This window comes from Jaculus jaculus, chromosome 15 (genome assembly GCF_020740685.1).
Source record: "Jaculus jaculus isolate mJacJac1 chromosome 15, mJacJac1.mat.Y.cur, whole genome shotgun sequence".
Taxonomy (NCBI): domain Eukaryota; kingdom Metazoa; phylum Chordata; class Mammalia; order Rodentia; family Dipodidae; genus Jaculus; species Jaculus jaculus.
Window position 1 is genome coordinate 48708712 of NC_059116.1, and position 27084 is coordinate 48735795.

The 27084-nt window shown below is 42.6% G+C and overlaps 1 protein-coding gene across 1 annotated transcript in view; it reads right to left on the reverse strand.

Moving 5' to 3' along the window:
- The window catches only part of Mocos (molybdenum cofactor sulfurase), a 110960-nt gene that overhangs the window by 45967 nt on the left and 37909 nt on the right, over positions 1 to 27084 (reverse strand). The window contains exons 6-8 of the mRNA XM_004666800.2: positions 23223 to 23422; positions 10832 to 10948; positions 6625 to 7083 (exon numbers count right to left, since the gene is read on the reverse strand). Coding sequence (XP_004666857.2) covers positions 6625 to 7083; positions 10832 to 10948; positions 23223 to 23422 — 776 coding nt within the window. The remainder of the gene's footprint in view (positions 1 to 6624; positions 7084 to 10831; positions 10949 to 23222; positions 23423 to 27084) is intronic.

Genomic DNA, 27084 nt, shown 5'->3' on the forward strand with positions numbered 1-27084 from the left:
GTAAAAAGACAGCCTCCAGTTGACCACAGTAAGGTCCCTCTTTGGGAAATCAGGGTTGACAGCAAAGGCAGGGCCCTGTCCTCTAATAAAATGATTCACTGGACAGCATCTTTTTTAACATTTGTAATAGTTCAGTATCCATAGGGATTAGTTCCAGAACCCCCACAAAACACCAAATCTCTGGATGCTCAAGTCACACAGATTGAATGGTGTAGCATTTGCACACAACTGTGCACATACTCTTTCTAGCTCTACATGACTGAACTACCTAACACAATGCAAATGCTAAGTAAATAGTTATTTTTATTTTTGAGGGAAAAACAAAAAGAAAAGTGTATATATGTCAGTACAGATGCAATATTTTTCTAATAGTTTTGATCCTTAGTCTGTTGCATCCATGGATACAGACTCATGAATAGAGATGTACACTTCATTTCCACAGGGAAGACTGAGCAGAATGCTTCACATAAGGGCATTGTAGCAGTTACCTTCTTGTTGCTGAGACAAAACACCCAACCAGAAGCAGCTTATAGAACAAAAGGGTTTGTTTCCAGCTTAAAGTGTCAAAAGGAAGTTTTATCATTGTGGGGGAAACATGGAAGGACCCAAGAGCTCTGTATCACATCTCCACAGCAGCAAGGTAGAATTAGACAGAGTCAGCTTCCTACCACTGGAAAGCAGGACTATACAATCCTAAGGCCCACCTATCAGTGACACACCTCCTTCAGCAAGTCTCCACCTTCCAAAGGCTCCGCCAGTGAGGATTAAGTGTGAGGCTTACTCGCAAACACATGAGGCTATGAGTAACATTTTGCACTGAAACTATCACAAGGATGGCCTCAAGGATCAGCAGGTCCCAGTTTCAAATCTTTGCAATGTATGTTGCTTATTAGTGACATGGTCAAAGTGCTAACACTTCAATCCCCTCAGGCTTGTATCTATGCATGAGGGAAAATGTCCCTATTCACATGATTGTGCAAAGAATCAGATGAAACAAAACATATCATATTTCCACAAGGAGACAGTGCACGCATTCAGTGAAAGCAACAGCTACGGCTGACAGCAGCCTGTCAGTACTCACCACTCAGAACCAGGGCCCTCTCAGGGGTTTCAAATCAGTGCCATATTCAAAAGCTAGCCCATACCAATAAAGTTATCATTAGAGTAGCTTTTCATACTGTTGTGGTTTAAATCAGATATCCTCCATAAATTCATGTGTTCTGAATATTTTGTCCCAACCTGGTGGCACCTGGGAGGTATAGCCTTGTGGAAGAGGTGTGCTATTAGGGGCAAGTTTAAAGGTATTATAACCAGTTCCCCATTGCTAGAATTCTGTTCACTCTGCTGCTGCTATTTTCTACCTTCTGTGTCAGAAGTGAAGTCCGGCCTCTGCTCATGCCATGCTTTCCCTTGCCATCATGGAACTTCCCATTGAGACTGTAAGCCAAAATAATCCTGTCTACAATCAGCTGCTTTTGGTCAGGTGCTTTGTCTCAGCAACAAAAAGCTAAGTACAACAGAAAATTGGTACCAGAAGGGAGTCATTATTGCAAGCAACATGACTGTATAGCTTTTGGGCTTTTGGAAATGATTTGCAGGGAATGTGTGGAAGTATATGAAACATTGGCCTAAGAGAAGTCTTAAGCTTGATGGACCATTCCAGTTAGAGTTGAGAGACCTAAATGTACAAAGAACTGTGAACGGTGAGGTTTGGCTCATAAGGAGAAGAAAGAGCTTTGCCCTAGAGATAGTTTGTGTGAGCAGCTACTTGTGTTGACTCTGTCATGAGAACTTGTGCAGGGTTGAGTTTGGAAGAAATGGACCGATGTGAGCATAGGGATATGGCACAGAAAAACATGAAAGTTTCAGGCTAGAGACAGCAGCCTGTTTCTGCTGTAATTTGCTTGAGAGAGATTATCACCACGGAAATTGCACTAGATGTTCTGCATTGTAGCAGCAGGAAGAATGCTAACTCTCTTGAAAGTAGGAGGCCAAAATGCTGAAGGTATTTTCCTGCTATGTAAATTTGGCCTTATTCCCCTCTTGATTAACAAATTTGGTAGCCCACCTAGTATAACAAATGCAGAAAAGAGGGGTCATTGAATTGGCAACATGGTTATTTGGAGATGATCCCTTGGTGATGTGAAACAGGGTCATAGCCCCTGAATAGAGGCCATGGGGACCATACCATGGATGAACTGTGGATGGCAGTGGAGACCCAGGATTCTGGAAATACCAGGACTCTAGAATGACCACTGAGGACAGCTGCTAGCTCAGGATGGAGTTTTCCCTGGGCTGTGGGGCAGGCCAGCTGGAAGGGCAGAATTGGAACCCCAGAGATAAGGGAGTGGAACCTAGATTTGATACTTCTCCTGCTTGTTTTAGACCTTACATTAGTTCATTCAATCACTCCTTGCTATGATATCTTTTGCAGTGTGAATGTTTACTCTGTGCAATTATATTTTGGTTTTTTTTTTTTTTTTTTTTTGGTTTTACAGGATCACAGATAGGAAATCTTGGACGATGGGATATTTGAACAGCATTGGGACTAATAAAAATTATGGAGACTTTTAAAATTGGGTTGAATGAATTGCATTTTACATCACAGATCATCATCAGTTTATGGGGCCAGGGTTGGAATATGGTGGTTTGAATCAGGTGCTGTGCATAAACTCATGTGTTTTGAATGTTTGGTCTCCAGCTGATGGCAATTTGGGAAGTAGAGTCTTGCTGGAGGAGGTGTGTTGTTGGGGGGTAGGCTTTGGGGTGCAGAGATTGGCTCACTCTGCTGATGCTGCTTTCCACTTGCTATGGCAGAGGTGATGTCCAGTCTCTGCTCATGCCAGGCTTTCCACTGCCTTCATGAAGCTTCCCCTCAAGACTGTAAGCCAAAATAAATCCTTTCCTCCCCTCAGCAGCTTTTAACCAAGTGCTTTTCCAAGCAATAAGAAAGTAACTGCAACACATACCATGATGCTCTGGTTTTGACATTTTACATGCTTTACTTGTTACATCTTTTTTTTCCCCACTTTATCAAAAAAAGCGCTGGGGGCAGGAGAGATGGTTTAACATTTAAGGCACTTGACTGTGAAGGCTAAGGACCCAGGTTTGATTCCCCAGTACCCACATAAGCCAGATTCACAAGGTGGTGTATGTGTCTGGAATTTGTTTGCAGTGGTTAGAGGCCCTGATGTGCCCATTCTCTCTCTCTCTCTCTCTCTCTCTCTCTCTCTCTCTCTCTCTCTCTCTCTCTCTCAAGTAAGTAAGTAAAAATAAAACATTTTTAAGTGCTACATGTAAGACCTGTACGATATTGGACCCATCAATATTCCATCATGTATGTTGGACAGGGGGAAAAGCACAACAAAATAGAATAGGGATTAGTTAGAAAGAAGGGGTTCAGTAGGAGGGAATAGAAAAGGGTGGACCAAAGAAGGATGGGATTATAATCAAAAGACATGGGGTTAGAGAGATGGCATAGTGGTTAAGGCACTTGCCTGCAGAACTTAAGGACCCAGGTTCAATTCCCTAAAACCCACATAAGCCAGATACACAAGGTGGCACATGTGTCTGGAGTTTATTTTCAGTGGCTAGAGGCCCTGGCACACCCATTCTTTTTCTCTTAAATAAATAAATAAATAAAAATATTTTAAAAAGACATTTTGCTCATGTATGTAACTTGACAGAGGTTATTTTAAAAGTTCTATAAGGCTAAGGAGATACCTTGGCAAATAAAGTGCTTGCTCTGTAAGCATAAGCACCTGAGTTCAATCCTCAGAACCCATGTGAAAATGCCAGATGTGGTGACATATACCTGTAATCCCAGCACTGGGAGATGGAGACAGGAGGATCCCTGGGGCTGACTGACCAGTCAGTTGAGCATGATTGGTGACCTTTAGACCAATGGCATTCTATCTCAAATGAGGAATACACTGTTACTGAGAATGACATCCAAGATTGTCCTATGACCTCCACAGGCAAGCACACTCATGCACATGCATCACATGAACACTCATAGACACACACACACACAAAGTGCTATGCACTGCCTTCAAAAGAGAGGTAGGAAGGAAGAAGGAGAAGAAGGAAATAAAAGAGCGAGGGACAGAAAGAAAGGAAGAAAAAGGTAGATGGCATTCCTGAGGAAGATACCTGAGATTGTTCCTTAGCCTCCCCAGGCATATACACACATGCACATGTACACACACATGCATGTGCATGCACACATACACATTAAAATGCTATATACTGAACCAGGTGTGGTGACGCACACCTTTAATCCCAGCACTTGGGTGGCAGAGGTAGGAGGATTGCCATGAATTCAAGGCCACCCTGAGACTATATAGTGAATTCCAAGTCACCCTGGCCTAGAGTGAAATCCTACCTCAAATAACCAAAATAATAATAACAATGATACTAATAGAATAAATAAAATGCTATATACTGCTTTTCAAAAAGAGAGGTGGCTTAGTGTTTAAGGTGCTGGCCTGCAATGCCAAGGGACCGAGGTTCAATTCCCCAGTACTGATGCAAAGCCAGATGCTCAAGGTGGAGTACGCATTTGGAGTTCGTCTGTAGTGGCTGGAGGCCCTACAGTAACCACTCACTCTCTCTCAAATTGAACAAATAAATCATTTGTAAAAAATAGATAAAGTAAGGACTCGTCACACTACCTTAGAGATACTTGCACATCCATGTTTATTGCCGCTCTATTCACAATAGCTAGGAAATAGAACCAGCCTAGATGTCCCTGTACTGATGAGTGGATAGTGAACATGAGGTACATTTACACAATGGAGTTCTATTCAGTGGGAAAGAAAAATGAAATTCGCAGGAAGTGGATATATCTGCAAAGGATTACATTTAGTGAAGTAACCCAGGTCCAGAAAGCCAAACACCACATGTTCTCTCTCATATGTGGATCCTACCTACAAATATTTAGACTTTTATGTGACTTGGAATAAAACTCAATAGCAGAGGCCAGTAAGCTATAAAAGGGATATAAGAGAAGGAGGAGGGGGCGCTTAAGGAGATGATATTGTACATATGTAAGTAGAAGAAGAACAGCTTAATGGGGGTGGAAAGATCTAAGTGAGGTCAGGGAAGAGAATGAGTAAAGGAAGGGTGGGGGAAGGGCTAATCAACATCTATGAGGGTATGAATAAATCATATAGAAACCTACTTTTTAAAAATATTTTTTATTTTTTACTTATTTATTTGACAGAGAGAGAGAGTGGCCATGCCAGGGCCTCCAGCCTCTGCAATGAACCCCAGACATGTGCCACCTTGTGCATCTGGACAACGTGGGTCCTGGGAAATCAAATCTGGGTCTTTTGGCTTTGCAGGTAAATGCCTTAACCACTAAGCCATCCCTCCAGACCTGGAAACCTACTTTTTTGGACAATGACATACCCAGAAGCCATCGATTATTACTGGAAGCTTTTCAGTGCCAGGGATGGGATACCTTCCAGTAAATTGTTCATCAGGGAGGTACCTGATGCCCCCCAAAACATTACAGGCCATTGCTAAGGCTCTTGGTTTCCCACCAGGAATAGATGGTAAGACCCTATTGCTAAAGACTCCATATACTTGTGCTGTAAAATCACTGAGAAATCCTGCTGGTGCTGAGCTGATAACCTCCTCCATGTAGACCAGCTGACAGAAAGCTGGAAAAAGCCAAGCTGCATGCAGCTTCATGGGAGACAGAGAAATCATCAGTGGAGATAAACAACAGTGGACACTGCAAGCCTTAAGTCTGGCCAGCCAGGCCAAATGAGACCATGGGTGCAATAATGGCATGTCTGTTATGAGGAAGCCAACCACTCTCTAATTGTAATGGAGGCCCACTCCATGGGAGGGAATACATGCCTGATACTGAAAACCTATGACAGGGAAAGTCATGAGCCCTAGGGGTGTAACACCTGCTGGTGTCTGGATAAATGTAGATTATGCTTACCAAACTGCTTGGTAAACACTTCTCTAAATGTTCATACTCATATATTAGTGCTGCTCTCACTTTTGGTTAGAGAAGCTTCTCTTCAGATGGTGGTGACCTCTGGGATGATCCAAAAAGTACCACAGTGCTGAGAAGAAGTGACAGAGGAGTACTCAGCACTGAAACATCTCCATCTCTATCATCCCTTCCATTTCAGATTCCATTTCCAAAGAGGTAGCAGAAAGAATGTAACAGCCAAAAGAAGGGTTGGACTCCTCATAATGCACTCTTCCAGACACAAAATGGCCTAGATATCCATGACCTCACAGTGCTTGACACTACCTACACAAGACCAACATAATAGGAGGAAAAGATGATGACATCAAAATTAAAGAGAGACTGATTGGAAGGGGAAGGGATATGAGATAGAGAGTACATTTGCAAAGGGGAAAGTGGGAGGGAGGGAACTACCATGGTTTATTGTATATAATTATGGAAGTTGCCAATAATAAATAAATAAATATATTTTTAAAAAGAGAGAAATAGAAAGAAAGAAAGGAAAGAATAAAAGAAGGAAGAAAAGAATTGAAGGAGGGAAGAAAGGAAGAAAGAAAGGAAGAAAAGGAAGAAAGCTGTAGAGAAAGCAAAACAGGAAGAACCTTTTTGCTCTGGGAATAACCCTTACTCACCTCAAATGCAGCACAGGATTTGATGGGATAGAGGTAAAGGTTGGTAACAACATGGGGCCCAAAGTTCCCACGCAGGATGCCTGCAGCTTTCTCTGAAGCTGTTGACTGGGTGTTGGTGGCTACACTCAGAGGTAGATGCAAGCCCACAGTACTTGCAGCAAGGTGGGAGCCATTGCAAACCCCAGGATCTGGGCCTGCTCCCTTCTGAGGTGAGAGCTCACATACACCAGCGACAGCAGGTGTATTATGGGCCGTGCCCTCTGCTGACTCGTCTCCAGCCTCATTGTCACAGGCTTGAGGGACAGGCTGGCCACCTGGTAAGCGAAGGCAGGTGGCTTTGATGAACCTGAGAAAGGCCTGAGCATCCTCTAGAGTAGACATGTATCCAAATGAAATCCTCACAGAACCAGTAGGCTGCCCATCTATGAGGTCGACATCATCTCCACAGACATGGCCAGCCTAGAATTAAGGAAGACAAGTCAGCCAGAGGGACTCACATCTCATGGGTAAACTGAAAACAGTTTCGTAAAACAAATTTTGTTAATTTTAAAGTCAGCTCAGGGAAACAGAATTATAGCACTAATGTGATAGATATTTGTGACACCATTCAGTTCTTTATAACCAGGGACCCACTTTCTGGGTCTTATATTACTAAGCTGTGAATTGGAGTTAGTGCCAATTTCAAAGGCCATGAAAGAATTTAACAGAAATGCTTAATGGAAAGTGTTCACCCAGAGAGGTCAAGGGACAAATCAAAAATTCAGAAAGAGCAGGTAATCCAAGGCTGAGACATGACAAAAACCTGCTGGCAACCCCCACCTTTCTCTCAGCACCTAAGGGAGGCTGTATCTGCAATAGCTGCTCTTGAAGGGAGAGAGGCAGAGATACAGGCCATCCCCATCCTCCTCTCTCAGCACTGAAGGGAGGCTATGTTCACAATAACTGTCTTTGAAGGATGGAAATGCAGAGATGCTGGACACCCTCATCTCTCAGTACCAAAGGGAAGCTGCATCAACAATAGTTGCCCTTGAAGGAGAGAAAGACAGAGGTTCTGATCTTAGGAATAAGCAGTCCACAACCACCATCAGGCCCAGGTCAGCCTGGGTGCCCCTGCCAGGATGAGGAAAAGGCAGGAGGAGCACTCTCTAAGCCTGGCTGTCTGGTACATTAGGCTGCACAAGAAAGCCCTTTAGTACCAGGTCCTTAATAGTCACCCAAGGAGATGAGACATGCCTTCCAGCACAGTCAAGTACTTTATCTAGAACTGTGTTTATTTTGGCCTTGCTCATCTCTCATTCTCTCTTTCTTCCTCCCCTTTTCAGTCTCTTCTACCTTTTACTCTGTCATTCTATCTCTCTTTAAAATCCAGTTCATGGTTAATTGGGATCTAGTACATGCAATATTATTCAGTGCAATCAAAAGAAACCCAACTTGGAAACTACTCTGAGTCAGACGTAGTGGAGCACACCTTTAATCCCAGCACTCGGGAGGCAGAGGTAGGAGGTCTGCCATGAGTTCAAGGCCACCCTGAGACTACATAGTGAATTCCAGGTCAGCCTGGGCTAGAGTGAGACCCTACCTCAAAAAAAAAAAAAAAAAAAAAAAAAAAAAAAGGAAAGAAAGAAAAAGAAAAAGAAAAAAAGAAACTACTTAAAGTCTCTCTGCCACTTGTTACTGTTTAAATCTGAAATGTCCTCTATAGGCTCATGTTTTGAATACTTGGTCCCCAGGTGGCAGCATTGTTTTGTGAGGTTGTGGAAACTTTGGGCGGTGAGACCCAACTAGAGGAAGTAGATCAGTGAGGTCAGGTTCTTGGACTTACATTATCCCTAGCCCTTACTTGTCATGCTCCTTTTCTCTAGTTCCTAGTCAGCCATGATGTGAAATGCTCTCTCCCACCATTATACTTCTACTACTATGAGGTTCTTGCCCAAGTGCTGGGGTCATGTTGAAGGAGGGTAGAAGAAAGCTAATAGTTCCTTTGAGGCAGTTTCAGTTAGAGATTGAGGCCCAGAGAGAACCAGGGGATGCCATCCCACATGGCACCTCATCCTGACCCAAGAATGGAACTCTTGGCAGAAATGGAGTTTGTGTCTGATCTAGACTGATCTACAGCGCCCTCTGCTGCCCACAGTCTAACGCTACCTAGAAAGAGGACCCAAATGGGCTGGCTCAGGTGGCTGGCTCTGGGGTGTTCCCCTTGCCTATAAAGGCTACTGTGTTCTTCCCATTGCTGGCTCCACCCCATCCCAGTCAGTTCCATTTTGTCTTTCTGGCTCTGCTCAGCTCTTCCTCTCTTTGCTGGGCCAGATGGACAAAAGTGAGTCTAGCTTCCCCCTCTCCCAGCTTGGCTGAGTGGGTGACACAGAGGGCATAAAACTGCTTCCTGGGTCTGGGGGAACTCTTCTGATTGCCTCTGCTTCTGTTTTATAGTTTGGGGTGACTTCTCACTTTCATTATTACATGCACGATGTTCCTCTGATCTCCTAATCTACCACATGTATATTTCTCTTACATCCCAGATTTACCATGTGGATATATAATTTCTTCAAACAGGGTAGCAGTGTAACTCTCTTCATTACTCATTTCTCCTCTGGATTTCTTGGTCTCTGCTTTGATATTTTCCCTGTTATTTTTCCTTGAGCATAAGCCCCCTTAACTACCCTCCACAAGAAAGCACATGGCAGATGTCATGTGTCCCTGTAAGTCTCTCTACATACACTCCTAAGTTCTGTCTTCCAAGTGCTATGGCCCTACCTCAGTCTTTTCTTGAAAGCCTCAGATTAGCTCCCTCCATATGCTTGCTGCTCTACTCCAATTTCCCCCCAACAACATAGTTTCTCTTAAATGAACCTTATAAACTATGCAGTGTTTCCACATGACAGCATGTTTCTTACTTCCCACATATTTATGACTCTGTTCTAGCTTTCCTTCCTAGATCCCAATCTCCCTTAAATAAACCCCACAAATTGTGATTTCTCCCTAAATAAACTTAATAATTCATAATTTATACTTCTTAAGTCTGTCTTTAACAATTCTTTGTAAAAGGTAAAATATAACCCAAACTTGGGGTTTCATAAATTAAGGAGACACATCCTGACACCCCCAAAAAGTCTATATCAATGTGACCATGGTCTGAACCCTCTGAAACCATTAGTAAAAACAAAGAGTTTCACCGTGGCTTATTATCTATAATTATGGAAGTTGTTAATAAAAAAAAATTTTTTAAGAGTTTCTCCTGAGTTGTTCACACCAGGTACTTTGTCACAGGAATGAGGAAAGTCAATACACCCCTCAAACTGTTTATTTATTTTTTTTTAAATTTTTTTTAAATTAATTTATTTATGTATTTATTTGAGAGTGACAGACACAGAGAGAAAGACAGATAGAGGAAGAGAGAGAGAATGGGCGCGCCAGGGCTTCCAGCCTCTGCAAACGAACTCCAGACGCGTGCGCCCCCTTGTGCATCTGGCTAACGTGGGACCTGGGGAACCGAGCCTCAAACCGGGGTCCTTAGGCTTCACAGGCAAGCGCTAAGCCATCTCTCCAGCCCGAAAACTGTTTATTTTTAATTATTTATTTGAGAGAGAGAGAGAGACAGGCAGAGAGACAAAACAGGCACACCAGACCCTTTAGCTTCTGCAAAGAAGCTCCACACACATGTGCCACCTTGTGCATCTGGCTTACATGGGACCTAGGGAATTGAACCTGGGTCCTTTGGCTTTGCAGGCAAGCATCTTAACCACTAATCCATCTATCCAGCCACCCCCAAACTATTTTTATGAAATAGTTCAAAACAGGCTGTAGGTTCTCAGAGTGAAAACACTCCACCCCAAGAGAAGATGGTGGGTTTTAGAAGACAGACTCCTTGGAACCACGGAAGAATCACGCTCCACTCCCGTCCTCGGGGAGGATGACTGCAGTGAGGGGTGTACTCAAGGAGGCTGAACAGGCAAGAGTATGCAGCACTACCTCCCGAATGGCCCTCTCTGCCCTTATAAAGTACACACAGGAATGAGAAGATACATCCATAGGGATAAAAACTTGAGTCTTTTCTGTTGTCATGCCTCTTCCCCCTCCCCATCCACAGAAGGAGCCTGGCAAAACAAGCCACAAAACTAACCCCCCACCAGCCACATGACCACAGTGTATCTGACCCCTCACTACCGTGAGGCCTTTCTGGCTAGACTCAGGGTCCTGTACCCACCTGCAGATGCTTCTTGACCATCTCATTGCTGAGCCCCAGGTGCCTCTGGCAGGCCCCTGTGTTACAGAAGCAGCCGGTCCTCAGCTGGATGTTGTACAAACTGGCCATCTTTTCTACCTAAGGATTAAACAGAACATGAAACCAGTATTAGAAATGTCTGGCCTCACTTTTATTGCTTGAAACAAAGATCTCCAACAGTGATGGACTTCTCTCCCCTAGCAACAAAATGATGCCCATTCTAGACATTAGCTCTAAAGAATGCATGGTGGTTATGTTTTGAATGTAAAGATATCCCCCACAGACTCATGTATCTGAACACTTGGTCCTGGTGTGGGGACTGGTGGAGCTGCTTTGGAAGACTGTGGAACATTTGAGAGAGGTGGGTTCTAGCTGGAGGAAATGGGTTACTAGGAGGTGGGCCTCAAGAATTATAACCCAGGATTTCCAGTTGATATGGCAGCATAGAACCATGCCAAAGCAGCCTAGGGGAGGAAAAAAAAAAACCAGCAAAATACACTCTTCTACTAAAAAGTGAGTTGTATAAGAAATTACCAACAGCAGCAGAGAAGTAGGAGAGATCCAGAGCCCACACAGGCCGGCAGAAGTGGCTCCAGCAGTGGCACCAGGTCTGCGGGGCCACAATGACAAGGCTTGGCTTGAGCCACAGGAAAAGTCATGTGGAGATTTTCCACTCACAACAGAGCTCTTCAAAAACTCAAGAAACATGAAGAGAGAACTACAGCAAACAACGGAGGAGTAGATCACGAGGTAGAGGATCATACGGACCACCTGGAGAACTAGAACCAACATCCACAGCCTCCCCAACCCCACCGCCAGCACAAGTACCAACAAGCACAAGGGACCAGGTGAAGGGAGCTCACAGCACCCAGCGCCAGCAACCAGAGCAGCAATCCACTGGCCCAGCCAGCCTACTTGAACCCACAGCGCACTAAAAAGGGACCCAAACAGGAGCACAGCGTAACTGAGACCAAAATCATCCCAAAAGGTAACTAACGGATTACACCAGGTCAGTACCTGTCAAATAAGCCTGGTATATAGGCCTGAACAGGAAGTGATAATTGCACCTTCCATATCAGGATAAATTATATGTTAAATCTGATGGATGGTCAGATTTGCCATTCTTAAATAAGCTAGATTTTGAGCTTGTTTTTGTTGCTTCTTGATTTATAGTGGCTTTGTTTCTTCTTCTGTTGTACATTAGGGAAGGGTCTCACTTGGTCACAAGCTGACTTGAAATCTTCAACAGACCAGAAATCTTAACCTCCTAGTTGACAGGATTAACAGTGTAGGGCAACACACACCCTAAGGGACAGTGACTTTGTTGGAGGATCTGGTTGTCATAATACCTACTATATATATATATATATATATATATTTTTTTTTTTTTGGTTTTTTGGGGTAGGGTCTCACTGCTGACCTGGAATTCACTATGGAGTCTCAGGGTGGCCTCGAACTCATGGAAATCCTCCTACCTCTGCCTCCCGAGTGCTGGGATTAAAGGCGTGTGCCACCACGCCCAGCTTTCTACTCTTGCATAAATACTTTGTGCTATTTTTCATTGAATGTGTACATTGTATAGTTAAATTTTAGAATCTGCCTATATTTTGTTCCACTCAGCCTACTTGAATACTCTCTCATACCAGGCAAACACAACACCTAGGGCCACTTTTGTAGATATTCTGAGAGTCTTGAGAGCCACACTGAGCACCTTAAGCTCATACCCTGAAGATGTATAACATCAGATTAATTGATACATCTAATAATACTGCAGCTAGCTAGAAAATCAAAGCATTAAATTCATCCAAGGTGCAAAAACATAAATTATAACACAAGAAACACCAAAAATCAAGACAATATAAATCTACCAAAAAGTATTAATGTATCAGAAATGACTTCCAGTGAGAATGAGTTAGAGGAAATGCCTGAGAAAGATTTCAAAAGAATGATTAGAAATATGCTCAAAGAAGTCAAAGAGGAATTCAATGGAATGAAAGAGAAAATCAAAGGAATCAAAGAAGAAGAAACCAATTTAATGAAATAAAGAGGTCAATGCAAGACATAGATAAGGAAATAGAAATAATAAAGAAAAAACAGTCATAATTACTAGCAATGAAGAACACAGTTAATGAAATTAAAAAAAAAAAACTCTATAGAAAATCTCACCAGTAGAATGGATGAAGAAGAGGACAGAATATATAAACTAGATGACCAGGTGGCAGGTCTAATACAGTCCAACGAAGAGAAAAACAAACTAATAGGAAAGTATGAATAGGAATTTCAAGATATTCAGAACACTATGAAAAGATAAAACATAAGAATTCAGGGCATAGTAGAAAGAGAAGAATTTCACTCCAAAGGCATACTAGGAATTTTCAACAAAATCATAGAAATAAACCACTCCAAATTGGGAAAGAGGTGCCAATGCAGGTACAGGAATCCTTTAGAACACCAATCAGACAAAACCTGGAAAGAACCTCTCCTCACCATATTATAATTAAACTACCAAATATACAAACCAAAGAAAAAATCTTGAAAACAGTTAGAGAGAAAAATCAAGTTACATACAAAAGCAAGCCCTTCAGGGTCACAGCAGATTACTCAACACAAACTTTTTTTTTTAATATTTTTTTGTTCATTTTTTATTTATTTATTTGAGAGCAACAGACACAGAGAGAAAGACAGATAGAGGGAGAGAGAGAGAATGGGCGCGCCAGGGCTTCCAGCCTCTGCAAACAAACTCCAGACACGTGCGCCCCCTTGTGCATCTGGCTAACGTGGGACCTGGGGAACCGAGCCTTGAACCAGGGTCCATAGGCTTCATAGGCGAGCGCTTAATCGCTAAGCCATCTCTCCAGCCCCTCAACACAAACTTTAAAAGTCAGAAGGGCTTGGAGTGATATATTCCAAGTTCTGAAAGATAATAACTCTCAACCAAGGTTACTTTATCCTGCAAAGCTATCCATTCAAATAGACAGAGAAATAAGGACATTCTACAACAAAAGCAGGCTAAAGGAATGTTTGAAGACAAAACCAGCTCTACAGAAAGTACTTGAAAGAATCCTCCATGCTGAAGAGAAAGAAAAGCACACATATAAGGAAACTGGAAAAAACAAAAAAAAAAATACTCAAAACCAGTTAACACAAGAGAGCAAAGGTAAAACCAGAAGAACTACAAAAAAAAAAAAAAAAAAAAAAAACGGCAAAAACAAATACACACCATTCAATAATATGTCCTAATATCAACGGCCCCAACCAAAAAACATAAGTTTGCAGTCTGGATTAAAGAGCAAGGACCTTCAATTTGTTGCCTCCAAGAAACTCACCTTTCTACAAAGGATGTGCACTATCTTAGGGTGAAAGGTTGGAAAATGGCATTTTAAGCAAATGGGCCTAGAAAACAAGCAGGGGTTGCTACCCTAATATCTGACAAAGTAGACTTCAGCCCAACATTAGTTAGGAAAGATAAAGAAGGTCACTTTATATTACTTAAAGACAAACCAACAGGAGGACATTACAACCCTAAACATATATGTGCCTAACATGGGGGCTCCCAACTTCATCAAACACCACTAGAACTAAGGTCACAGATAACAGCAAACACAGTGGTAGTAAGTGACTTCAACACCCCACTCTCATCAATTGACAGGTCATCCTGGGAAAAAATAAACAGAAAGGCATCTGGATTAAATGAAGTCATAGAAGAAATGGACCTAACAGATATATACAGTACCTTTCATCCAAATGCTGCAGAATATACATTCTTTACAGCAGCACATGGATCATTCTCTAAAATAGACCATATATTAGGAAACAAAGCAAATCCTAACAAATACAGGAAAATTGAAATAATTCCTTACATTCTATCTGACCATAATGGAATTAAACTACAAATCAATAGCAAGAAAGGCTATAGAGCATACACAAAATCATGGAAACTAAATAATGCACTACTAAATGAAGAACAGGTCAATGAAGAAATCAAAAAGGAAATCAAAAGCTTCATATAGTCAAATGGTAATAAGAACACAACATAACAAAACCTTTGGGACACAATGAAGGCAGTCCTAGGGGGAAATTTATAGCTTTAAGTGCCAGTATTAAGAAATGAGAAAGATCTCAAATAAATGACCTAATGCTTCACCTTAAAGCCTTGGAAAAAGAAGAACAAGGCAAACAGAAAATCAGTAGATGGGAAGAAATAATAAAAATTAGGGCAGAAATTACTGAAATAGAAACCAAAAAAAGCAACCCAAAGAATCAATGAAACAAAGAGTTGGTTCTTTGAAAGGATAAACAAGATTGATAAACCCTTATCAAATCTGACCAAAAGAAAGAGAGAAGAGACACATATTAATAAAATTATACATGAAAAAGGCAACATCACAACTATACCAGATAAATTCAAAAAAATAATAGGGATATAGTATAAAAACATATACTCCACTAAGTATGAAAATCTGAAAGAAGTAGATGATTTCCTTGATTTATATGACCACCTAAATTAAATTAAGATGAGATTAATAATTTAAATAGATCTATAACAAGCATGGAGATCCAAGCAGTTATCAAAAATCTGCGGACTAAAAGAAAGCCCAGGCCCAGATGGATTCACTGGTGAATTTTACCAGACCTTCAGAGAAGAACTAACACCATTGCTTCTTAAGCTTTTCCATAAAATAGAAAAAGAAGGACTCCTACCAAACTCCTTCTACAAAGCCAGCATCACCCTGATACCAAAACCAGGCAAAGATGAAAGAAAGAAAAAGAAGAAAGAAAGAAAGAAAGAAAGAAAGAAAGAAAGAAAGAAAGAAAGAAAGAAAGAAAGAAAGAAAGAAAGAAAGAAAGAGAGAAAGAAAGAGGAAAGAAGGAAGGAAGGAAAGAAAGAAAGAAGGAAAAAGTTACAGACCAATCTCCCTCATGAACATAGATGCAAAAATTCTCAACAAAATATTGGCAAACAGAATACAAGAATATATCAGAAAGATCATTCACCCCAACCAAGTAGGCTTTATCCTTGAGATGCAGGGATGGTCAACATACACAAATCAATGAATGTAATACATTATATAAATGGACTGAAGGACAAAAATCACATGATTGTCTCATTAGCATTTGAAAAAAATCCAACATCCCTTCATGATAAAATTCCTACAGAGACTGGGAATTGAAGGAACATATCTCAATATAATAAAGGCTATTTATGACAAGCCTACAGCCAACATATTACTAAATGGGGAAAAACTGGAAGCTATTCCACTAAAATCAGGAACAAGACAAGGGTGTCTACTGTCCCTGCTTTTATTTAATATAGTACTAGAAGTCTTAGTCATAGCAATAATGCAAGAAACACACATAAAAGAGATACAAATGGGAAAGGAAGAGATCAAGTTATCATTATTTGCAGGTGACATGATTCTATGCATAAAGAACCCTAAAGACCCTACCAGCAAACTGTTAGAACTGATAAATACCTATAGCCATGTAGCAGGATACAAAATAAATACACAGAAATCAGTAGCTTTCCTATATGCCAATAAACACACGGAGAATGAAATCAGAGAAGCACTCCCATTCACAATTTCATAGAAAGAAAGAAAGAAAGAAAGAAAGAAAGAAAGAAAGAAAGAAAGAAAGAAAGAAAGAAAGAAAGAAAGAAAGAAAGATGGGAAGAAAGAACCTTGGAATAAACTTAACCGAGGAAGTGAAGGATCTCTACAATGAAAACTTTAAAATGCTCAAGCAAGAAATTGCAGAAGACACTAGGAAATGGAAAGAAATCCCTTGTTCCTGGATCAGAAGAATCAATACTGTGAAAATGGCAATACTCAGAAGCCATAGATTGTTGCTAGAAAATTTTCAGTGCCAGGGATAGGATACCTTCCAGTGAGTTGTTCACCAGGGAGGTCCCTGATGCTCCCAAAACATTATAGGCCATTGCCAAGGCCCTTGGTTTCCCACCAGGAATAGATGGTAAGACCCTATTGCTGAAGACTCCACATACTTGGGCTGCAAGACCACTGAGAAATCCTGCTGGAACTGAACTGATTACCTCCTCCATGTAGACCAACTGACAGAAAGCTGGAAGAAGCCATTCTGCATGCTGTTCAATGGAAGAGAGAGAAATCACTAGTGAAGATACTCAACAGTAGACACTGCAAGCCTTGTATTTGGCTAGCCAAGCCAAATGAGCCAACAGGTGTAATATTGGCATGTCTGTCATGGTGGAAACCAATTCCCTTCTAATTGGACTAGAGGCCCCCTTCATGGGAGGGAATACATCCCTGATACTTAAAACTTAAAACAGGGGCAGTCACAAGCCCTAGGGGTGTAATGTCTGTTGCTATCTGGCTAAATGTATATACTATGCTTACCAAACTGCCCAGTAAGCACTTCTCTTAATGTTAATACCCTTATATTAATGCTACTCTCATTTTTGGTAGAGAATCTTCTCTTTTCAGATGACAGTGGCCTTGGGATGACTCAGAAGGCTGGAAAGAAGTGACAGGAGTGCTCCGCACTGCAATATCTCTATCACACCTTCCAAGGCTCAGGGTCTATTGTGGAAGAGGTGGTGGAAAGAATGTAAGAGCCAAAGGAAGGGTAGCACTCCTTACAACGTGCTTCCCCCAGACAACAAATGGCCTCAGTATCCATGACCTCACAGTGCCTGACACTACCTACACAAGACCATCATACTAGGAGGAAAAGATCATGACATCAAAATAAAAGAGAGACTGATTGAGAGGGGGAGGGATATGATGGAGAATGGAATTTCAAAGGGGAAAATTGGGGGAGAGAGGGCATTACCATGGGATATTTTTTATAATCATGGAAGTTCTTAATAAAAAAAAAATTGAAAAGAAAAAAAAAGAATTATAACCCAGACCCTCTTCTGGTCAACTTCTCATTTCTGTTTTGCTGAAATGTGAGGATGTTGGGAGTCTCACTCACACACTCCTGCCTGCTGAAACTGCCTGCACCATGCCTTCCTCACCCCCTAAACAGTGAGCCAAAATCAATTTTTTCTTCCTGAAGTTTCCTTAAGCCATGAATTTTATCACATGAATTTTTTATGAGAAAATTAACTAATACAAAAGTCCATAGGCTTACTGAACATTTCATAAAATGGTCTAGCAGTTAACATTTATACAGTTGAGGACTGGGGAGATAGTCCAGTCAGTAAAATATTTACTCTATAAGCACAAAGATCTGAGTTTAATTTCCAGAACGCATGTAAAATGCCCAGTGTGGTGATGCGTGCCTGTAATCCTAGTGCTGGGGAGGCCGAGACAGAAGAATGTCTGGGGCTTGCTGGCCAACCAGTCTAGCTAATGGCTGGCCTCCAGGCCAATGATAAACCCTGTCTCAAAAGAGGTATATGGGGCTGGAGAGATGCCTGAGAGGTTAAAGGTACTTCCTTGCAAAGGGAATTTGATTCCCCACAACCTACATAAAACCAGATACAAAATGGTATATGCATCTAGAGTTCATTTGCAGCAGCAACAGACCCTGATGCATCCGTCCATACACACACACACACACACACAAATAAATAAATACTTTAAAAATATGCTGGAAAAAAAGTAGTGTATGGCACATACCTGAGAAACAACACCTTAGGTTATCTGCTGGCCCTCACATGCACAAATAAATAAACATATAGGTAACTAAATACTTTTTGTATTTATTTACTTGCAAGCAGAGAGAACCAGACAGAGAGAGAAAGGGAATGGGTACACCAGGATCTTTAGCCACTGCAAACAAACTCCAGGTATATGAGCCACCTTGTGCATCTGGCTTTATGTGGGTACTGGGGAATCAAACTTAGGTCATTAGGCTTTGCAGGCAAGTGACTTAACTGCTAAGCCATCTCTCTAGCTCCTGTAAATGCTTTAAAAAGATTATTCTGGGGGAAAAAAAAAGCGAGCTGGGCATGGTGGCGCATGCCTTTAATCCAGCACTCAGGAGGCAGAGGTAGAAGGATCACCATTAGTTCGAGGCCACCCTGACACTGCACAGTGAATTCCAGTGGCATGGAGACCTAACAGTGAGTCCTGGCCCTGTGAGGTGAGAGTCGCAGCATGGCACCACCTCCACCATCTCCACCTCCATCAGGTCCCCACTCCCAGAGCAGTTGCAGGGAGGCCCTTCCTCTCCCTAGTGCAGCTCCTGTCAGACTGAAGTTGGCATCCCTAAATGCCACCTGTCAACTTTTACACACTATTCACTGTTCCAGTTATTGCTGTTGCCAGCCAGTCAGGCTTTAGAGAATAAAACAAGAGCTGGTGTGTTATTCTCACAGCAACAGTGGGTCAGGAATGCAGACAGCTCCTGGATGGCATGGCTCTGTCTGTTCTATGACACTTGGAGGACCCAAAGGCAGAGAGTGACTTGCACCATCCAAAGGCTCCTTTACTCAGTTAGTGTCTGGTCTCCAAGCTGGGAAGGGGAAGAGGAGGGAGGAAGGCTGACACCTGTAGTGTCTGGTTTAGCCTCTCTCCAGCATGAGATGATAATTTACAAGGTAACTTAGGGCTCCAAAACCAAGTGTCCTGGGGAACAAAGCCAAGATAGCATCAACTACTATGGCCTTGCATTAGAAGCCATACAGTGTCACCATGGCATTATATTGGTTATAAATGAGTCACAAACCAGCTGAGACTCAAGAGAAGAGACATCAACTACAGATTCCATAGACAGAGCATCACGCTCACATGGCTGAAGAATGTGGGTGGAAGACACTGTCACAGCCATACTGAGGCTTTATCCTGATTTCTCATCTACGAGTCAGGTTCCCCTAGTCCTCAGCCCTGGGGAACCTCACCCAGACCCAGCCAAGGAAAGGAGGCCATGAACACTGAATGCAGAGGGGCAAAAAAGGATCCAACCGCAGGACGTAGCATTCTCTTAGCCCAGCCTCCATAGTGCCCAACATTACCCAGATACTGTGCTAAGTAAAGTATTCAATGCATCACACTTAACTCTCGTAATGGCACTAACAGTAGAGCATGTTATTATACTCATTTCATAGTCTGTGAGAGCTCACATTAACTTGCCCACATTCACAGATCCAGAAAAGGACCATAAGAGTCTGAAGCCACATGACGAGTTGGGAAGATGTTCAATGGGTAAGAGTGTTTGCTGACCAAGTTTGATTCCCAGCACCCATGTGAAAAGTTGGCCCTGGCCACACATGCCTGTAAACACCAGTGCTGAGGTGGGTGGGACTGAAGAATTGCTGGAACTCACTGGTCAGCCAGTATGACTGAGAAACAGCAGCTCCAGGTTCAGTGAGACTCAGTCTCAAAGAAACAATGGGGAAGAGTGACAAAAGAGGACACCCACTTCCTCCTCGGGCCTTCACATATGTACACATGGGACACACATCTGTATACACATGTGCATACACTATACACACACCACACATACACAGAGAATAATAAAAAATAAAAATAATGTAAAGCTACATGTTAACATGGGGAGATCAAACTATGATGGCCAGATGTCAAAAAAGTCTCAAAACTTTCACATTTGGCAGGCAAAACTCATCCCCTGGATAAAAGACAGCCAGTCCTAACCATAACATCATCAGATTTTTCTGAAGGCCACCCAAACGCCTGTGTAACTCCCACATTGCACAATTCCCTACACTCAGGAAAACGTCTACTGGGCTTGCTTGAACTGGCCCAGACAGCCACACTCAAGCTGCAAGTCTCTTTTGGTGGTGAAATTCCTCTACCCATATACAGAGAGGGGAATAGAGTCCCAGAGACTCTTCTGGACACCTTGACAGTCAGGCCTCTTGTCCTGGTGATATCTCTTCCCTGAGGTTGGCAACACCCACCTCCAAACATTTCATGTCCACTAGCTGCCTTTTTTCACTCCCTCTGCAGATACAAATTTACTTTTAATTTAGGAATAAAACTTATTTTATCAATTACTTCAAGCAACGTAACATAATTAAGAAGGCCCAAACACACATGGCAGTGCACACCTTTAGTTCCAGCACTCAGGAAGCTGAGGTAGGAGGATCACCATGAGTTCCAGGCCAGCTTGGGGATATGGGGTAAGTTCTAGGTCACCCTGGGCTCTTAGAATGAGACTCTGCCTCAAAACTAACAAGGCCCATTTTGTCCTAGGGGCATATTCTGCTCCAACACACACACACACACACACACACACACACACGCACACACACACACACGCACGCACGCACGTTCAACACTTAAATTGCAAGCTTCATAGTCATGTGGGCTGGTCCCATGGCCAGTGAGACAGCTGAAGCTTTGGGGCGAGGCCTGCACCAGCAGCTTACTTGAGAGACCACTTGTGGCTGTAGAGTGTCAGCCCCAAATGCCAGCAGGGACCAACATCTCCTCCAGAACCGAATTTCCCAAGTTTGTTCTTTTGAAAGTTGATGACTATTCAGATGAAGAGCAGAGGGCTATGGGAGAAGTGTTCTTGGGGAATGGATTTTTATATTTGGGGTTTTGTTGAGATGGGATCCTGCTACATTGTCTCAATTGGCTCCAAACTCCTGGACTCAAAAACAAAATTTCTCCTATCTCAGCCTTCTGAATAGATATGATTTCAGGCACATACCATAGCACCAGTCTGGAATACAGATTTTGTTTGGAGAACCCAAAGTTTCACAAAGATGCATGGGGATTGGGAATTTTCAGGAAAAAAAAAACAACTGCTGTATCATTTTCATCAGAATTAGGTTGATGACTGAATGTGGTCTAGTGCAAGTAAATCCCAACCTGCAAGTAACAACTTCCATTTTTTCCATGAAGAAATCCATGCACAGAGCATGCAGAAACTATCTTTCCCCAACTCACCAAAACCTTCAAAGTCACCACCTGCAGAAATGAAGGTACAAATGAGAGCTTCTGTGATATTATATGAATTGCTGCCACTGTGTGTGTGTGTGTGTGTGTGTAAGGCAGGTGCACATGTGTGTGGAAGCATGTATGTGGAAGCCAAAGGATAGCCTCAGGTGTTGTTTCTCTCAGGCACTGTCCGTGTTTTTTTGAGACAGTATCTATTACTGGCCTTGACCTCACCAATTAGATTACACTGGCAGCCAGCAATGCACCTGTCTCCAGTACCTCAGCACTGGGATGACAAGCTTGTGCCACCAAGCCCAGCTTTTTCACATGAGTTCTGGGAATGCAATGCAAGTCCTCATGCTTGCTTCAGTCAAGAGGACTTCTAGTATAAGAGGCCAGCACAGGCTGGGGAGATAGTCCAGTCAGGCAAGTGTTTGCTACGAAAGCATGAAGAATTGGGTTCCATCCCCACAACCCACATGGAGAAAAGGTGGACATAGTGCTGGGGAGGTGGAGACAGGAAGATCCCTGAGGATCACTGGCTAGCCAGGCTAGCCTGCTTGGCCAGCTTCAGGCCAAAAAGAGATATTGTCTCAAAAAAAAAGATGGACGAGCCGGGCGTGGTAGCACAAACCTTTAATCCCAGCACTCAGAGGCAGAGGTAGGAGGAGCGCTGTGAGTTCAATGCCACCCTGAGAATACACAGTGAATTCCAGGTAGGTCAGCCTGGTCTAGAGAGAGACCCTACCTCATAAAAAAAAAAAAAAAAAAAAAAACAGGGCTGGAGAGATGGCTTAGTGGTTAAGTAGCCTGCCTGTGAACCTAAGGACCCCGGTTCAAGGCTCAGTTCCCCAGGACCCACGTTAGCCAGATGCACAAGAGAGCGCATGCATCTGGAGTTCCTTTGCAGTGGCTGGAGACCCTGGCGTGCCCATTCTCTCTCTCTGCCTCTTTCTCTGTTTGTCACTCTCAAATAAATAAATGAAAATAAACAAAAAAATTAAAATTAAAAAAGATAGTTCTTCATATTAAGAAAAAAACAAAGATGGACAGTGTTCCTAAGGAACGACACCTCAGTAGCCGGGTGTGGTGGTGCACGTCTTTAATCCCAGCACTTGGGAGGCAGAGGTAGGAGGATCGCCATGAGTTCAAGGCCACCCTGAGATGACAGAGTTAATTCCAGGTCAGCCTGGACCAGAGTGAGACCCTACCTCGAAAAACCAAAAAAAAAAAAAGAAAAAAGAATAACACCTCAGGGCTGGGGGGTAGCTCAGTGGTTAAAGGGTCTAGCTTACAAAGCCTGCCTGGCCAGCCCAGTTCAATTCCCCAGTGCCCACATAGGGCCAGATGTACAAAGTGGTGCGTGTGTCTGGAGTTGGTTTGCAGTGGCAAGAGGTCCTGGTATGCTTTCTCTCTCTCTCGCCAAATAAATATATTTCAGAAGAGGTTGTCCTCTGGCCTCTGCACACATGTGTATGCACCCCCCACCACCACCACACACACACAAGACCAGCCAGCAAGATGAACAGAAAGCCAACCTGGGAGTAACCAATGATATTCCCACTGTCATCCAGCACATTAAAATTGATGATGGGGCCCTGAACGTCAGGGCTGCTGAAATCCGAGTCGCTGTAAATCTGTACCACGGGGGCTCCGTTGGGGTAGCTCAGAGAGGACAGGGCCGTGTGGGTGTACTGTGCCAGCATGAAGGTGTGTTGCTGTATGTTCTCCATGCTACCTAAAGCCAGGTCAGAACATGAAGGGAGGCGTAGATGTTACACAGAATTCACTCATTTGCTTGTAAGAAAACAAGATGATCATGGAAAATGCTAATAAAAATTAAAAAAAAAAAAAAGAAAACAAGATGAGTACAACTGGTCAACCTGGATCTCCTATAAATGACAATACTTGTAAATAGAGGGTGTTGCCCTTATGACAATATTGACATCTATGACCCTGAACAGTAGTTTATCTTTCCTCTTTCTATGGAATTTTTTCATAGAAATTCTTGTCATCCTCTTTTAAAAAGAAATATATAAACCATCTTTAATCCCAGAACTCAGGAGGCAGAGGAAGGAGGATCACTGTGAGTTTCAGGCCAGCCTAGAAATACAGAGTGAGTCCAGGTCATCCTGGGCTATAGTGAGACCCTACCTCAAATATATATATGTACATATATATATGTGTATATGTATATGTATTATACATGCATAGATCTATGTATATGCATATATTTATAATTACATATATATTTACTTAAGCATTCAGATAATTTAGACTTTTTGGTAGCTGGTGGCAAAACTATATCCTTTTTTTAAAATTTTTTTAAAACTTTTAATTTAATTTAATTTGTTTGAGAGAGAGAGGAAGAAGAAATAGAGAGAGAAAGACAAAGAGACAGAGAGAGAGAATGGGTACTCCAGGGCCTTCAGCTGCTGCAAAGGAACTCCAGATGCATGCACCACCTTTTGCACCTGGCTTAAGTGGACCCTGGGGAATTGAACCTGGGTCCTTCATAGGCAAATGCCTTAACCACTAAGCCATCTCTCCATTCCTTATTTATTTTCACTTTTTATTTATGTATTATATATATTATACATATACATATACATACATACATACATATGTATATATATATCTTTTTGTTGTTTTCAAGGTAGGGTCTCACTCTAGCTCAGGCTGACCTGGAATTCACTATGTAATCTCAGGGTGGCCTCGAACTCACAGCGATCCTCCTACCTCTGCCTCCTCAGTGCTGGGATTAAAGGCATGCGCCACCATGCCCAGCTCTATTCATTTATTTTAAAAATATTTTTATTTATTTATTTGAGAAAGAGGGAGAGAGAAATTGAGAGAGAATGGATGTGCCAGGGCCTCTAGCCATTGCAAATGAACTCCAGACTCATGTGCCACCTTGTGCATCTAGCTTACATGGGACCTGGAGAATCAAACCTGGGTCCTTAGGCTTTGCAGGGAAGCAACGTAACTGCTAAGCAATCCCTCCAGCCCTAAGTTTTTTAGTTCATTTATTAGAAAGAGAGGCATATAGAGAAAGGATGGGTGCTCCAGAGCCTTTAGCCACTGTAAATGAACTCCAAACACATGCGCCATCTTGTGAATCTGGCTTCCTTATATATATATATTTTATCAGAGAGGAATGAATTTGCACCAGGACCTCCAGATACTGGAATCCAACTCCAGATGTGTGAGCCACCTTGTGTCCCTCTTTTCATTCTTTTGAAGAAGGGTCTCACTCTTAGCCCAGACTAACCTAGAACTTACTCCATACTCCAGGCTGGCCTCAAACTCATGTCAATTCTCCCACCTTAGCCTTCCAAGTGCTGGGATTAAAGGTGTGCACCCACACCTGGCCAAAACTGTACAATTGTTTTCTTTATTACTTTTGGCAACCTGTTTTTGAAAATGATTAAAGTGGTTTGATATTATACTTAGCAATTAAGGATATCTGCTGCAGATATAAGCCTTGAAAACATTACACTAAGTGAAATAAGCTATACATAAACAAACAATATGATATCATTCCTCCTATATAAAGGACCTAAAATAGGCCAAATCATAAAGATGTGAAATATTTTAGTGGTCAAGAAGCGTTGGTGAGAAGAGGATGGGACATTATTGTTTACAGGATAGAGTTTCAATTTGAGATGATGAAAAGTTCTGGATTGCTACACAACAATGGGAATGCATTTAAAACCACTGAATTGGGCTGGGGAAATGGCTTAGTGGTTAAGGCGTTTGCCTGTGAAGCCTAAGGACTCTGGTCCCTAGCACCCTTGTAAGCCAGATGCACGAGGGGGCGCATGCATCTGGAGTTCGTTTGCAGTGGCTGGAGGCCCTGGCATACCCATTCTCTCTCTCTCTTTGCCTCTCCCTCTCTCTTTGTGAAATAAATAAATAAAATATGTATTTAAAAACACCACTGGGCCAGGCGTGGTGGTGCACACCTTTAATCCCAGCACTTGGGAAGCAGAGGTAAGAGGATTGCCATGAGTTCAAGGCCACCCTGAGACTTCATAGTGAATTCCAGGAGAGCCTGAACTAGAGTGAAATCCTACCTCAAAAAACCAAAAAGAAAAAAAAAAAAAAAACCACTGGATCATATACCTGAACTGGTTAAAATATAAATTTTGTGCTCTGTATATTTTACTACAATTTTTTCTTTAAAAGAAAGAGCAGCCTTGGGCTGGAGAGAAGGCTTTGTGGTTAAGGGCTTGCCTGTGAAGCCTAAGGACCCCGGTTCAAGGCTTGATTCCCCAGGACCCATGTTAGCCAGATGCACAAGGGGGCACACACATCTGGAGTTTGTTTGCAGTGGCTGGAAGCCCTGGCGCGCCCATTCTGTCTCTCTCTGCCTCTTTCTCTCTCTGTCACTCTCAAACAAATAAATAAAAATGAACAAAAAAACAAAAGAAAGAAAGAGCAGCCTTGGGGAGATGGCTCAGCAGGAAAGGGAACCTAGTGTGCAAGAATGAGGAATTGGGTTCAGTCCCAAGCACCCTCATAAAAAGCTGGGCACAGTAACACACACTGTAACCCAATGCTAAGGGAATAAAGACAGGAGGATTGCTAGGACTCCTGGTCAACCAGGCTAGTTGTAAAACAGCTCCATCTTTTGCAAGAGACCCTATCTCAGAAAAACAAGGCAGAAGACAAATAGATGAGGACACATATTCTCCTCTAGCCTCCACCCCTATGCATATGGAGTGTGCACATCTGCACACACCTGCACACACCACATACACATCACACATGCCACAGACACACCAAAAAGTAGAAAGGAAAGAAGGAAGGGAGGGAAGGCAATTTAATAGGGAAAAAATCATGATCTGTCCTGTTGTGGACTGATATTATCAACCTTTGCTTTCAAAGGTGCCCTAAGTCCTGCCACCTGAGCTTTGGGTGCCCTCCCAAAGTGTTCATTTCTAAATGCCTGTCTTGATTATCACCTCCATGCCACCTGTGTGATATCCATTCCTACCACCCACAAATCCCTCACTTTCAGGAATCCAGTCACCTCAGTTTTAGGACTGAAGCTAATCACATGAAGAGGACTGTTTGTTTGACAAACAAGAGAGAAATTGGAAAGGCTACCTAACCACAAACCCATAGGCCTGGTATGCCACAATTGCACCCCAAATGAATGGTACAAGACACACTACCCAGTTCTAGAAGCTCCAGAAACACACCTGGCTCACCAGACAGGCCTTTCCAGTCTTGCTTCTATGCCCATTCCCATAAGAAGAGCAGTGGCACCTGCCTGTCAGTCTCCAGTGAGTGTCCCAGAGGGCTTGTCAGGAAAGCAAGCATCACATGAAGGCTGGTGGCAGACAGTGATGGAGTCTGGGGACAGGTGTCAGTATGAACTGGGTTTGAATCCTA